The sequence below is a fragment of the Malania oleifera genome, chromosome 12 (assembly GCF_029873635.1).
Source record: "Malania oleifera isolate guangnan ecotype guangnan chromosome 12, ASM2987363v1, whole genome shotgun sequence".
Lineage (NCBI taxonomy): Eukaryota > Viridiplantae > Streptophyta > Magnoliopsida > Santalales > Ximeniaceae > Malania > Malania oleifera.
Genome location: NC_080428.1, coordinates 87,543,760 through 87,558,502, shown reverse-complemented (window position 1 = coordinate 87,558,502; position 14,743 = coordinate 87,543,760). Strand labels below are relative to the sequence as shown.

General features: G+C 36.0%; 2 protein-coding genes across 2 annotated transcripts; both read right to left on the bottom strand.

The window, feature by feature from the left end:
* Positions 1-738: 738 nt before the first annotated feature.
* LOC131144059 (ethylene-responsive transcription factor LEP-like) lies at positions 739-1,749 on the bottom strand. Its single transcript, XM_058092406.1, has 4 exons — positions 1,634-1,749; positions 1,337-1,561; positions 1,220-1,277; positions 739-1,116 (listed from the first exon to the last, which is right to left on the bottom strand). Exons 1-4 carry the CDS (start codon positions 1,747-1,749, stop codon positions 739-741), a joined length of 777 nt encoding a protein of 258 aa, XP_057948389.1.
* A 6,283-nt stretch (positions 1,750-8,032) lies between these two features.
* On the bottom strand, positions 8,033-8,509 carry LOC131144058 (uncharacterized). Its single transcript, XM_058092404.1, has one exon. It carries the CDS (start codon positions 8,507-8,509, stop codon positions 8,033-8,035), a length of 477 nt encoding a protein of 158 aa, XP_057948387.1.
* Between the last annotated feature and the right edge of the window lie 6,234 nt (positions 8,510-14,743).

The following is a 14,743-nucleotide window of genomic DNA, read 5'->3' as shown; positions in this document are numbered from 1 at the left end:
TTAGAGCCCATCTCAAAGTTGTAGCTAGCTAGGTTGACTTCACTTCCATCAAAGTACTAGTACGTACGTCCCCCGCCCATCCATCAAATAAGTAAACAAATCACAGGCCTTCATTCTTAGTTATGAACCACACATAGGTTTGTATTGATTTCATTGTCTCAATAATTTTGTTTGTTTGTTTGTAAATCTCCGGTGTCATGTTCATAAGTACGATTTTTCTTCGCCATAAGTGAGAGGTATTAATAAATTTAGAAAAAAAAAAAAAATGTAAGAACAATGAGAGAATTTTCATTTTCTTTTATGACATTATTTTGTCAATCAATCCAATTCCAATCAAAAGACAAGCCCACCTGGCCTCTCATATATAATATATATTATAATATCAAACACTCAACCATACAAATTAACTTCAAAACAACAATGTTCAAAAAAGAAAACAGAAAAAAAAAAAAAAACCAAGGCAGCCCGGAAATATTATGTAGCAACAGCAGCAGCCAGTGTCTGGTGAATGGTGCATATGTATATATGCACCGCGGTGGCCCGAGTCCATTGCACTCCCGTTCCATTCCACTTCGTATCCTCCCGCCTAAAACACTAACCCACTTAAATAATTAACCAACAACCAACCCCCCATTATACGCTACAAATACATATATATATATATGTATAATATATTTATTATTATTATTATTATTATTATTATTATAAATATAGTGCTATAATACTAGTTATAGGAAATTAAAAAAAGTAAGCGGAAGAGGATCCCAAATCAAATCCATCCGGAACTGAGTCTGAAACTGGTGGCATTCTCCCAAACAGTGGGCTGTGCTGCACAAACTCGGTTGGGTCAAACCCCAAATACGAACCCCCTGCGCCCGCCGAATCAAATCCGCTCGTGCTCTGCTCCGAAAACCCAATAAAACCACTACTATTGTCGCTCCAAATCCCCTGATGACTCATCTCCAATCCCAAACCCGGCATGTTTGACCCGAAAAATGTCGAGGGAAGAGGTGGCAGCTCCGTGTCATCTGTCATCGTACCATTCCCTCCTGCTGCCTGCTGTTGCTGCTGCTGCTGCTGCTGCTGCTGTAAAGATGTGCGACTACTGCCATTTCCCTGAGGAGTAGGATTGTTCCAAGTGCTTGGCACAGTTGTAAATAATCCTCCTTCAGTAAGAGAGAACTGATGATGAGGCGTGAAGTGGGAGTTGTCATCCTGATGAGCAGTAGTAAATATGAGATGGTTGGGGGGCGGGCGGGATTGGTGATGGTTGTGGGGAGGGACGTCAATGAAAAGGGCGGAGGAGATATTGATGTGGTGGTGGTGGTGGGATGATTCATCCGGAGAGAGGATGGAGGTGACGGAGGAGCCCGGGGGCATGTCGGAGTAAACAAAGTTGGTGCGTGCTCGGGAGCCGCGCATGGAGCGGGCAGCTCTGTCATAGGCCAAGGCAGCCTCCTCAGCTGTGTCGAAAGTGCCCAGCCAATGTCTCTCTTTGGTGGTTGGGTCTCTTATCTCGGCAGCATATCTGCCCCAAGGCCGCCTCCTCACACCGAGGAACCTTCCACTACCAGCAGCAGCAGCAGTGCCCCCACTGCCACCTCCGCTGCCTTGAGTGTTTGGTTCCACTTGCTGTAGTACTTGATGCTGCTGGGCTTGTAATTGCTGCTGCTGATGCTTCCTTTTGGCAGTCTTGGAGGAAGATGAGGAGTAGGCGGTGGCTGACTTCTCCTGCTTGTTAAAATCCATGTGGTAGCTAATTAACGAGAGAGAGAGAGAGAGAGAAGGAGATGGAGCTGAAAGAGGCTTCTGAAGCAGCCAGATAGCAAGCAGCCTTTCGCTGCAAGGTCAGTGGCTGTGTTTTTTTTTTTTTTAGTTAAGATGGATTGCGTGACTGATCACTAGACAGAGAGAAGATGGTAGATGTTTTGGTGTTGGCAACTTATATGAAGGAGCGGAATAATGATTGGTACTGAGAACGAAAGAGGTAGAGAGGAATGGGAGGGAGGAGGGCTTAAGATTATACTGATGGAGTTGTGGGGGGCGCTTTTGTTGCATGTTGGCCGCTTAAATAAGAGTGCAGCGTAGCGTGGCGATGACATGAAATGAATAACCCAACTTCCATCTTCATTTTTATTTTCATCTTCATATTCGTTTTCTGTCGTCTTCTTTAATCCTAATCCTATGATGATTATTATTATTATTTTTAACCAACAAGAGCAGAAAGCCCACCTTTACACGTTGTAAAATGGCATTCACACACACTCTCGTTCTCTCTCACGCACATCCTCCAATCCTTTCAAAAATAGCATGCGAGGCCCCACCATTTTTGTTGATTAATTCTGCAATCTCACGCCCTTCACTTGAAATAACATGATAGGGCCCCTCCGTTTTTGTTTGTTCTGCTGCAAACCTCTCTCTCTCTCTCTCTCTCTCTCCAATGTTCGTCTTACAGTATCACGACGTAGTTTGCTTCAGCTGTCTAATTTTTGACCACCCAAATTTCTTCCCCTTCCTTTATTTAAAAAAAAAAACTGTGCTAATAACCTTTTGTTTTATTTTGTTTTAAATGGTAAGAATATGATCATTCATTCAGTAATATTCTCGAGTACGTATATTCAGTTGTTAATATTAATTAGGGTGCTTGTCAACCGTAGGTACGTACCTTACTTACCATGCAAGCACAGACCAAAACACAAAATACATTTCTTTTATTGCTCATTTTTGCCCATCATCCAATTAGTGTACCTGTACACACACACACACACACACACACACATTCTATATATTCTACTTTGTTTTACATACATACATATATATATATATATATATATATATATGCATTAAAATCTCATTCCTTAATTTATATATTATTAATTCATTAAGTTTAATTATATATAGCTATTGTGATACGTACACCCACATACACCCCCACCGTCCACACTTAAAACAGTTGATTAGTTGAAGATTCACTTAATTGACACATTATGTGTTTAAAGAACTGTGTATATTTTTATTGATTTGTATCTTTAGAGAGTGTGCGTACACACACAAACATGTACAACTTATTCTCTATAAGTTCTTTTTCGTTGATTGATTATCTATCTATTTGCATTTATAATTTTTTAAAATCTTCTTTTATATCTATCTATTTGCATTTATAATTTTTTAAAATCTTCTTTTATTAACAAATAAATGCCTTATTCATTGAAAATTATTGATACAACATACCAACATAACAACACACGAACATGTATTTAAGTAACGTAAGGAAAGTGTGAGCGGAATTCAATTCAATACTTCATGTTATTATGTACATCCCAATCTTACATTATATAATACAATCAACTATTCTAAACAAGGAAATAATCCCCCTATAGAATAATATATAATCTTCTACATTTACCCACTTTCCTAATTTACTCATTATTCATAAAGATACTTGGGATTTTAACACTCCCCCTCAAGTTGGATCATAGATATTAATCATCATCTCCAACTTGCTAATGAGATCATCAAAGTTCTGTCGTGCCAACCCTTTAATAAAGATATCTGCAGTTTGTTCCTTGGTAGGTACATAAGTCATACAGATAGTTCCTTCTTCAACTTTCTCTTTGATAAAATGTCAGTTCACTTCCACATATTTAGTCCTATCATGTTGAACTGGATTGAGAGAGATATTGATGGCTGTTTGTTGTCATAATAGAGTTTGATAGGAAATTTCACCAAGACCTGTAGTTCATCCAAGAGTTTCGTAACCATAGTCTTTTCACATATTTCTTGAGTAACTGCCTTGAACTCAGCTTCGGCACTACTACAAGCCACTACATTCTATTTTTTGCTTCTCCAAGTTACCAAATTTCCCCATACAAATGTGCAATAACCGGTGGTGGACCTTCTATATTTGACTAATCCTGCCCAATCTGCATCTGTAAAGATCTCTACTTCCTTACTTTCACATTTCTTGAAGAAGAGTCCTTTGGCCGGGGAGCACTTGAGATATCGAACGATCTTGTACATAGCATCTAAATGAGCTTCTTTTGGTGAATGCATGTGTTGGCTTACCACACTAACCACAAATGCAATATCTAGTCTAGTATGTGATAAGTAGATTAGCTTACCAACCAATCTCTGATATCTCTCCTTTTCAACTGGTATTCCACAGTCTTCTTCCCTATTTACTTCTTCAATTAGGGTTTCACTAGGTTTGCATCCAAGCATGCTAGTTTCAATTAGGAGATTAGTGATATACTTTTGCTGAGAGACACTAGTATCCTTTTTTGTTCTAGAAACTTCCATGCCCAAGAAGTAGGGTTGTACACGGTTCGGTGCGGTTCAGTTTTGTCCAGAACCGAAAACTGAACCGAAATTTTTGATTTTGGGATTTCCAAACCGAAATCGAACCGAAATTATGCTTTAATTGAAAATTGAAAATGTGGCGATTCGGTTGCGGTTTTTCGGTTTTAAACCAATTTTTTTTACAAAAAAAATAACCTTTATTTTTCATAAAATTTTTGAAAATTTATTGAGCATTTTAAATTTTTATAGGGACTCATAATTTTAACAAAATAAAATATGTTGGGTACTTTTAACAAAAATAACCTTTATTTTTCATAAAGTTTTTAAAAATTTATTGAGGATTTTTATTTTCTATAGTGGTTATATGGTTATATTGCATGCTATATTTTTAGTAGCCATATTATATATATATATATATATATATATATATATATGTTATATAAATCGATTTTTTAATTTTTTTCGGTTAGGTTTCAACATAAAATCAAAACCGAAATCGAAACAGAAACTTTTTATTTTTGAAAACCGCAACCGAAACCAAAAATCGAACTGTTTATGGTTTCGGTCCGGTTTTTAGTTTTTCGGTAATTTTTGTACACCCCTACCAAGAAGTACTGCATCTGTCCCAAGTATTTAACTTCAAATTCAGTAACTAGAACTTTTTTCAATCTTTCCATCTCTACTGTATCATCCCCAGTTAAGATTATATCGTCAACATACACTATTAGAATTGTTCTCTTACCCCTTTTAGACTGTTAGAAGAACAGGGTGTGATCATATTGCCCTTGTCGATATCCTTGGTTCTTTATTACTTTTGCAAATCCGTCAAACCATGCTCTGGGAGATTGCTTGTGTCCATACAAGGACTTCTTGAGTTTACACACTCTGTTTTCCTTCACCTTTCTTACTGAAACCTGGTGGTATTGTCATGTAGACTTTTTCTTCTAACTCGCCATTTAGAAATGCATTCTTAATGTCAAGTTGTGGTAGTGGCCAGTCTAAGTTGGCTGCCAAGGACAAGAGGACCCGAACTGTATTCAAGTTTGCCACCGATGCAAATGTCTCTGTATAGTCAATGCCATAAGTTTGTGTAAATCATTTTGCAACGAGTCGGGCTTTATATCGTTCAACTGTCCCATTAGATTTATATTTCACTGTGAAGACCTATTTAAAACCAACTGACTTCTTCCCTCTAGGAAAATTCATTACATCCCAAGTTCCACTTTTCTCCAAGGCCCACATTTCCTCCATGACAGCCTCTCTCCATTTAGGACTTTCCAGAGTTTCCTGAATATTCTTTGGAATTCTCATCCTGTCAAGGTCAGAGGAAAAAACACGATATCCTATAAACAAGCTTTTATAAGACCTGTATTTAGACTAGGGATATTGAGTACATGACCTGATTTGTTTTCTGACTACAATAGGTAAATTGATGTCATCTGGTACATGATTATTAGAAGAAAACTCATGACTATCTATTACTAAATCGGGATTGGGCGTGGACTCGTGGTTGTTCGGAGCCATCATCGGTTCCAACGCTCTTGGTGCCTCAGGTATGAGATTCTCCCTGTTCTTTGTGTTTAACTTTCTTGAGTAAACAAGTATGGTTGTGTTGTTTTGCTTTCCTGGATCTCCCCCTGAGGTTAAGTGCTCTTTTGTGTTTGACAGGTCAGGAAGTGATGCAATGGGAGGCTCAGTAGATGGGTCAGGGAATGAAGCAATGGAAGACTCAATAGATGGCACAGATTCAGTAGTAAAAAAAGTCAAAGAACCGATCTTCACTCCATTTCTCCTCCTGAAGAGAGGTCTTTGAGAAATAAGGAGTGGTTTCAAATTAAGAATGTGACATTAAGGCTAACAAACATCCTTTTTGAGAGGTCATAGCATTTGTAGCCTTTTTGGGTAGGAGAGTAACCAATGAAGACACATTTAACAGCACGAGGATCCAATTTATCCCGATGGTGAGCATGAACATGAACAAATGCAGTTCAGCCAAAGATTTTCAGTGGAAGAATGGAAGGGAGTCGAGAGGTAGGAAAATGTTCCTAGAATTTCTAGAGAAGAGTGACAAAGGAAAGTACTCGACTCAGCATTCAATTAATGATATGTGTAGCTGTTAAGATGACATCTCCCCAAAAATAGTTTTTCATGTTTGTAGTGAACATCAATGCTCGAGCTACTTCAAGTATATGTTTGTTTTTTCGTTCAGCAACCCCATTTTGTTAAGGGGTATCCACACAAGAACTCTAATGAACAATCCCATTTTCTTGAAGATAAGTTTCCAAAATATCATTAAAATATTCCGTACCGCTATCAGTACATAAAATTTGAATGTGAGTCTAGAATTTTTTTGAATCATGGAATGAAAACTGACAAAAATGGAATGTACTTCAGTTTTATCTTTCAACAAGTAAACCCAACAAAGACGAGCTAGTATGGTCATCAATAAAAGTAACAAACCATTTCGTATGGGTGCGATTGAGGGATCTTGAGGATCCCCACAAATCACTGTGAATCATAGTAAATGGATGGGATGGTTTGTATATGGATGTTGGGAAAGAAGCACGTTGGTGTTTTGCAAGCTCACACACTTCACATTGAAACTTAGAAGACATTTTATTTAAACAGATAGATGGAAACAAACGTTTTAAATATTGAAAATTTGGGTGACCCATCCTAGAATGCCATAACAAAAGTTCACTATTTCTAGAAATAGATGCAGAATCACTAATTGCAGTTTTACATTGTTCACTCAAGTTTGCCTCCTCAAAGTAGTAGAGTCCCTCATACACCTTAGCAGTACTAATTGTCTTCCCCGATGATAGGTTCTGAAAAACACAATGAGATGAAACAAATTTAGCAGAGCAATTAGAGTATTTTGTTAACTGGTTGATGGATAACAAGTTGTAAGATAACTTGGGAACATGTAGAACATATTTTAAAGTTACAAAGTCAGATATGTGAATAACTTCCTTTGCCGGAAACTGGTGAGAGAGAACCATATGCAATTTTGACTCTCATATTTCCAGCATATGGTGAATAGGATGAAAACAATTGATAAGAACCATTCATATGATCAGATGCACCCCGAGTCAATTATTTATGGTGATTTGTAACAGGATATAGTATTTAAGGCTGATAAATAATTACCTCGGTGAGCTAGAGAAACAGTGGAAGACTGACCTGATGTTTGAATTGAGGTAATCATTTTATATAGCTGATCCAACTGCTCAGGGCTGAATGCACTACTTGGAGTGGTATTATTGGTTTTTTCGCCTTGTGATTTTTTCAGTTGAACTGTCAGTGGTAGCTTGAACCCACGATTTTTTTGATATTGTCTCGGCTTCCAATCTTTAGGCTTTCCATGAATCTCCTAGCAGGTATCTTTTGAATGACTTGGCTTTCGACAGTGATCACACCATAATTTACCTTTTTGTGATCTTTGCCCGGATCCCATCAGACTTTTTGAAGTTGGGGCTGAGACATCAGGCCTATTCAGATTTAGGGCTGGTATTTCAGGCCCAAAACGATCCTCCTGTGGCCTCAGCATCACGCATCGTCGGATCTCCTCCCTCCTTACTTCAACGAACACCTCTCGGGTTGATGGCAGAGGTCGTCGACCAAGAATTCTTCCTTGTACGTCATTTAGATCTCGATTGAGGCCAGCCAAGAACTCGAAGACCCGTTCATTTTTGAGTCATTTTTTGTATCGTGTGCTGTCGTTAGAGCACTCCTATTCTTCTTCGATGCTCAGATCGAGCTCACCTTGCCTCATCTGCCACAATTGGGTCTTGATCTCAAAGATCAGCGAGTAACTCTCGACGTCGGAATATGCCTCACGAACGGCGTCCCAGACTTCATTCGTTATTGGAAAGAACAAGTAGATTTTCCCGATTGACGGTTGCATCGAGTTGACGAGCCAAGCGGTGACCATGGAGTTTTCGGATCTCCATTTTTGTAAGGCTGCAACGTCGGTAGAGTCTAGTTTCCTCCGTTCACCGGTAAGATAACCTAGCCTACCTTTTCCTTTAATTACCAATTTTATGGATTGAGCCCACTCACAGAAATTTTTTCCATTTAATTTCTCTACCGAGAGTGGAAAGGCTGTGTTGTCTAGCCCATTCGAACCTCCAATGGATGTGGTCTCTGAGTCGCTGTCGATATTTTCAAAAGAGGTCGACCTTCTGCTGTTGACGGTGCCGTTGGCCATAGTTAGCTAAGGTTGAGAAACCCTAACTCTGATACCATGTGAGCGGAATTCAATTCAATACTTCATGTTATTATGTACATTCTAATCTTACATTATATAATACAATCAACTATTCTAAACAAGGAAATAATCCCCCTACAGAATAATATATAATCTTCTACATTTACCCACTTTCATAGTTTACTTATTATTCACAAAGATACTTCGGATTTTAACAGAAAGTGATAATACATTTCGCTTCTTTTAATGCGTGATTTTGAATGAATTAAAAGTCTTAAAGTGCATTCTTAATAAATAAATTTTTAAGATTATTGTCATCAATTAAGTTCATATTATACCAACTAGCTAGATAGTTCTAAATTATTGTATGTGTACTATGACTGCAGAGGTATGTAGTTAATATAATTAAAATTTATTATGTAGAAAAGTTTTGGGGGAGTGTAGAATTATGTATATTTGTAAACATTGGGAGACATAAATACTATTTGCTATTAAAGAAACTAACATTAGGGCCTCAAAAACAATTTACCAAACTTGTGTACCGATGAAGAGATGTTCTACCTAATATCACACTGCTTATCAGGGTATATATGTTCTAATCCTGAAACACCCTAATTAACAAATATACACACACACTACTTGAGAGAGAGAGAGAGAGAGAGAGAGAGATGGTTACTAATCATGCAAGGGATATTTTTTTCTTGATCAGTAAAGAAAGAAAAGTTACAGTTATAATAAAGTGGAAAAGTGTAGGTAAGAACGTACACTCCATCATATCATAATATGTGGTAAAGTGAGATATGATATGATATGATATATAGTATTGTAAAATCTAGTGAGAAATTGATTTGTATATAAAAACAACATGCGTGCTTTGGGAGTATCGTATCCAAACCAAAAGGCAAAAGTTCAGGGGTTAATTAATTACTAAAGTTTCTTAATATATGGCATATAATTAAATATAAAAGCATAATTAGATGGAATTGGAAAATAAAAAGAATTAATTAATACGTATATGAATATAGTGGGATATATATATATATATATATATATATATATATATGATTGATTGGTTAATAATATTCATATATTAAAAAAAAAAAGAGTAATGATGGATGGAGTGATATCTAATTATCAAACCAAATGGTGTCAGATTGATTAGCAGCATAGATATATGCAGGCTTGCTGAGTGGTCGTCGGGATTCATGAGGATCCAATCATGGGGATTTATGCTTCAACTGACCACTCTCCAACATTAATAGTATCACTTGTATCATGTGAGCATGCATGCCTTCTTGCTTCTTTCTCTTTTATTATCATATTATATACATCATAATATATATTTTATATATATATATATATATATATATATATATAGAGAGAGAGAGAGAGAGAGAGAGAGAGAGAGAGAGAGAGAGAGAGGTGCACAAGGGCAGGAATTAAAAGAGTATATGGAAGCTAGCAAATATAAATGCTGAGAAAAAAAAATAACATAAAAAATGAGAAGGAGAGGGGGGGAGGGGGGTGGGGTGGGAAGTGGGAGAATTGAGGAATATGATTATAATTAAGTAGGTCGGGGAGGAGGCCATGTGCACCCAATTTCAGCAAATTCAATGATATGTTCCACAACCCCCTCTCTTCTCTTCTCTTCTCTTCGCTACTCTACACTTCTCTTCTCTTCACTTCTCTTCTCTTCTCACCTTTTCTTTTATCCCCAGTTTTTTCAAAGCTTCCCCTATGCCTCTTCATTCCCTTGGAAATGATTTTCCCCAATCTTTTGTTTATTTCCCAAAAGTTTTTGATGGAGCTGATCACCCATTAATTAATATGTACCGCACTACTTGCTATTGTGGTATATATGAAACGAAACAAATATGCACCATATAACTCCAACTCATTACCCTAAAATCTTCCTCCTCCAAAAAAATTTTATATAAAAAAGCATATTGGGGTGCATGTGAGAAGGATCATAGGCATGCTTTTCAGAAGGAAACAATCACTAGGTACAACCTACTTCCAAGGAATATATATATTTATTATTTATGTATTACACATACATATATATTTATTTTATTTAAGATTAAGTGGACCCTTGATTCACCAGTGCCTCCCTCTTGGCTCATCCCCCAACTTGCTTCTAGCCCCATTTTAATTGCCTCCTACTGCCCGCTGCTGCCCAATTAAACTCATTCCAATTCATCATAATAATATATACTTTTCATTTATTAATCTGCTTTTCATCAGGATCAGCTCATCACTTTGATTTTACATAATTTTTGCCACTAAAACTTCATTTATGACTATATATATACACATTCACCAATCAAACAAATTAATTGCTACACTAAAGGAGATTTCCATTTCATTTGTGATGCAAATTAAGAACAAACTTTTGCAACATATATTCCAACAATTGAATTAATAAAACATTGAGAAGCAACACATTATAACAATTGTCATTTAACTATGAGATCTATTTCCCTAGGCAAGAGAAGAGAATTTTCCATCTTTCTTTTAAAAGTGATACAACAAAAATTGCACTAATGAAAACCCACATCCACACATAGATGATAAAAAAACTCTACAAACTTATATTATAAATTTATATACATTATATATAAGCATATGGATTAGCTCATCAATCTGTGTTGAATTCATACCAAATAAATCTTGAGCACACAGACACACCTGTAATTCGATCGATCACCCAGAAAGAATACCATCAATGACAAACACTATTTATGACACTCAAAGAGCGTGTTGAATCCAAAATAATAATTTTCTTTACATTGCATTTTCATTGTTTTTAAAAATTAAAATATATATAATCAAGAGTTTTTTTTTTTTTTTTTTTTTAATTTACAGTTTAGGAGTAAGGGCACGTGATAGTTGAGAATTGATAATGCGTGTATGGGTATTATAACATTCTCACTCAAAAACACATGCCCTTGGGGAGAAACACCAAGCTAGGAGGCTCCTCTGTGCTCCGCATATATATATATATATATATATATACAGAGAGAGAGAGAGAGAGGACAGCTCAGTGAAAACATTAATATAAGTAAATAGTAAAATGGGGAGGTCCTCTTGCAGTGAATGTAATATCACGTTGATTATAGCTACCCAGTAGCCATTTTATATATATATATATATATATATATATATATTAATAATTAATTATGTGTAGGTAGGGGTAGGGAGCCTCAAATGAAGAACATCTTTGTATTGCGTCCTCTCTCTCTCTCTCTCTCTCTCTCTCTCTCTCTCTCTATATATATATATATATATATATATATCTGTGTGTGTGTAGTAGCCTGCCTGGATAGGCCCAATGGTTATGGTTATCTCCATCTTAATTTCTCACTCCAAACTTATTGAAAAATTTAATTTATTGGGTAACTTGCAAGTATATAGGTAGCTGCCTAACTAGCTACCCAGTACGTACAGCTGATTATTAATTATATATGTTAATTGGTAGTAAGTGTGTCCCTACCATTTTGTGGGACCTCACGTGATGAGCTAGCCATGTGTCGCCCATGTGGCTTCCCCTCTTTAGAGCTCCTGTCCACCTCTATAGCTTCCAAGGCCACCACCACCACCACCACTCCCCCCGACTAGTTATTATTTTCTTAATCCAAAAAGTTTTTGCTATGTATTGTCCAAAACAAATAAATAAAGAGATTGTTTTTACGGATTGTCTCTGTGAGAAAAAACTTTTTTTTGAAAAAAGAAGATGATCAATCAAGGCTATTCTATAACTTAAAATTTTATATTAATTTCACTATACATATGTTTGACAAGCTAGAATGAAGTGGTTAGAATTATCAGCTGATTTCTTCATATTCATCCCACGTGATGTTAAATTGTAAATTATTTCAAAATTGTAATTAATCATGCTCACAATTCAAGGTTATTGTTTAGCTAACAATGTCGTTTCATTTTTTAAACTAGGAAGCATTCTTAATTATAGCATTAACCTCTTGAATGAAATAGATATTAACCATGTGTTTTGGTTGCATTATATATGTGCAGTTAATGCCCAATAAACCTCAATCCAAATTTAGGATAAAAGTTTAGAAAAGCTTACTTAATTACCGTTGAACTGCTGAATGTATATAATATATATACATCATAGAAAGGAAAGTGGAATTTGTTCGGTGGGCAGGGGAGGGTGGGGGGTGACATCTAAAATTGAGAACAGACTAATCTAAATAAATCAAGGGGATGGTGGATGAGGACACCAAGTGAAGATCTTTTTTGTTTGCTTCTTAATTCTGATTGATGGTCTTTTCCCCAGCTATTTTTAATGCAGCTGCCACGCAAAAAAGAAAAAGAAAAAAAGGGATCCCCCAACCAAGAGGCCAAAACCCTAAACCCTGCATGCAGGATCCTCACTAATTGGATCATTACTATTCTATTTAATTTATAATGCATGCATGCATGCCCAGTAATTAGTAACTACACACCCCCCCCCCCACCCCCCCCCCACCCCCCAAAAAAAAAAAAAAAAACATCACTCATAGGTACACAACAAACCATATGACCGATATGTAATAATTTTCACATTTCAACCATGAAGCATTTAAAATATATATCCTTTAATATTAAATTAAACTAGTCTAATTAAAAATATTTGTATATAAAGATATGAATATATATATATATATATTAAATTGTGAATCTATGCTTTCTTAATTAATTTCTACCATATACATTCTATACTATCAACTTTCATCGACTAACTAGTCTGTTAATTTTTTGTTCTAATTTAACTAGCCGAAATAGTTTTAAATTATTTAAATTTTCAACATACATATAAATAAATTGTCATATATAAAAGTAGTCTGATGGAAAAAAAACCTAAATTTTGATTAACGCCTTAATTACCTTTTTTCTCATGTCCTATATATGGATCAGTACTTAATTTACATGTACTAATATGGCACACGCATCCAAGCTGCAATTAGTACTGATGAGTTGCATGGATAGGATGTTGTTAATTGACTAAGCAGGTTTAGGTATGTAGGAAGAGTAAGATGAGAGGGGAGGGGTACTGGTAATTAAGTAGGCAGGTAAGTGCATGGACATTGATGAGCAATTAAGTAAGAATGATGATAGATATGGGGAAGTGGAGGGGATGGAGTTGAAAACTAATTTTTTGCCGAAAGAACAAAAAGGGGAAAGTGTACACATTTTGGGGTTCCACCTTTTTCCAAGCCCCCCCATATGAGTGAGTCTCCATTTCCAACACACCCACTCATTCAAAAATTACAAAGTCATTAATATATGTATCTGAAAAGATGTGTTGGGAGCTTATAGAAAGGAATGTGCATAGTAGAGTAGTAGTCAAACTGGCTTTCCACCCACATGCAATTATTATTATTATTAAACCCTCCTCCATCGATCTGCCTTTGGGACTTAATTATTTCTTAATTTCTTTCATTACTTAGTGGAATGAGCACATTAACTCTATAATAGCTAGCTTATTACCATGAAAACTATAGAAAAATATTAATTGTATATAGGTAGCTACCATGCATGATGCAGTATCTATATAAATGAAGTTCAGTTCAGGCCCTGGGGTTGTAAAAAAAGAATGAAGTTTGAAGTTTGGAGGTGGGGTTGAACTTGATTGTTGAAGTCGAAAGTAACATTTCCGGAATTTGAGGTTGTCTGCTTTTGCCATATTGTCTTTAATAGCTTTTTCTTTTATGGTTGACATTTGGTCAACTGGAGTCGTCTTAATTAGTAAATATCAAATTTACCACATAGTGCAGCAATGTATAGTACTAATTAATTAATAGAGCATGCATGATATATATATATATATATATGTGAGTAGTAATAATTAAAGCTATATATATAGAATGAATTTTCACGGGATGGGATCCTCAAAAGAGATTTGGAATTTTGCTCTCATGTATATATAGAGAGCAACTATTGCGCGCGCGCAGGGTTGGGTTTGTCAAACTACGTAATTAATTATATATAGGGTGAATTGAAAAGGATACTTGGCATGCGATGCAATGCATGCTACTACTACCCCTACTGCTCTACCTTCTTATGTGCAGTTGCATGCTGGTCAAATTGCATGCACCCATTCTCTTCTTAATTAATTTTGAAGGAATATATATATATATATATATACTAAAGCCCAATTGAAGGATTTATAATTAATTGTCTCTAATAAATTATTTATTCGTGATACAGCCAAAACTAGTACGTCCAAATTTG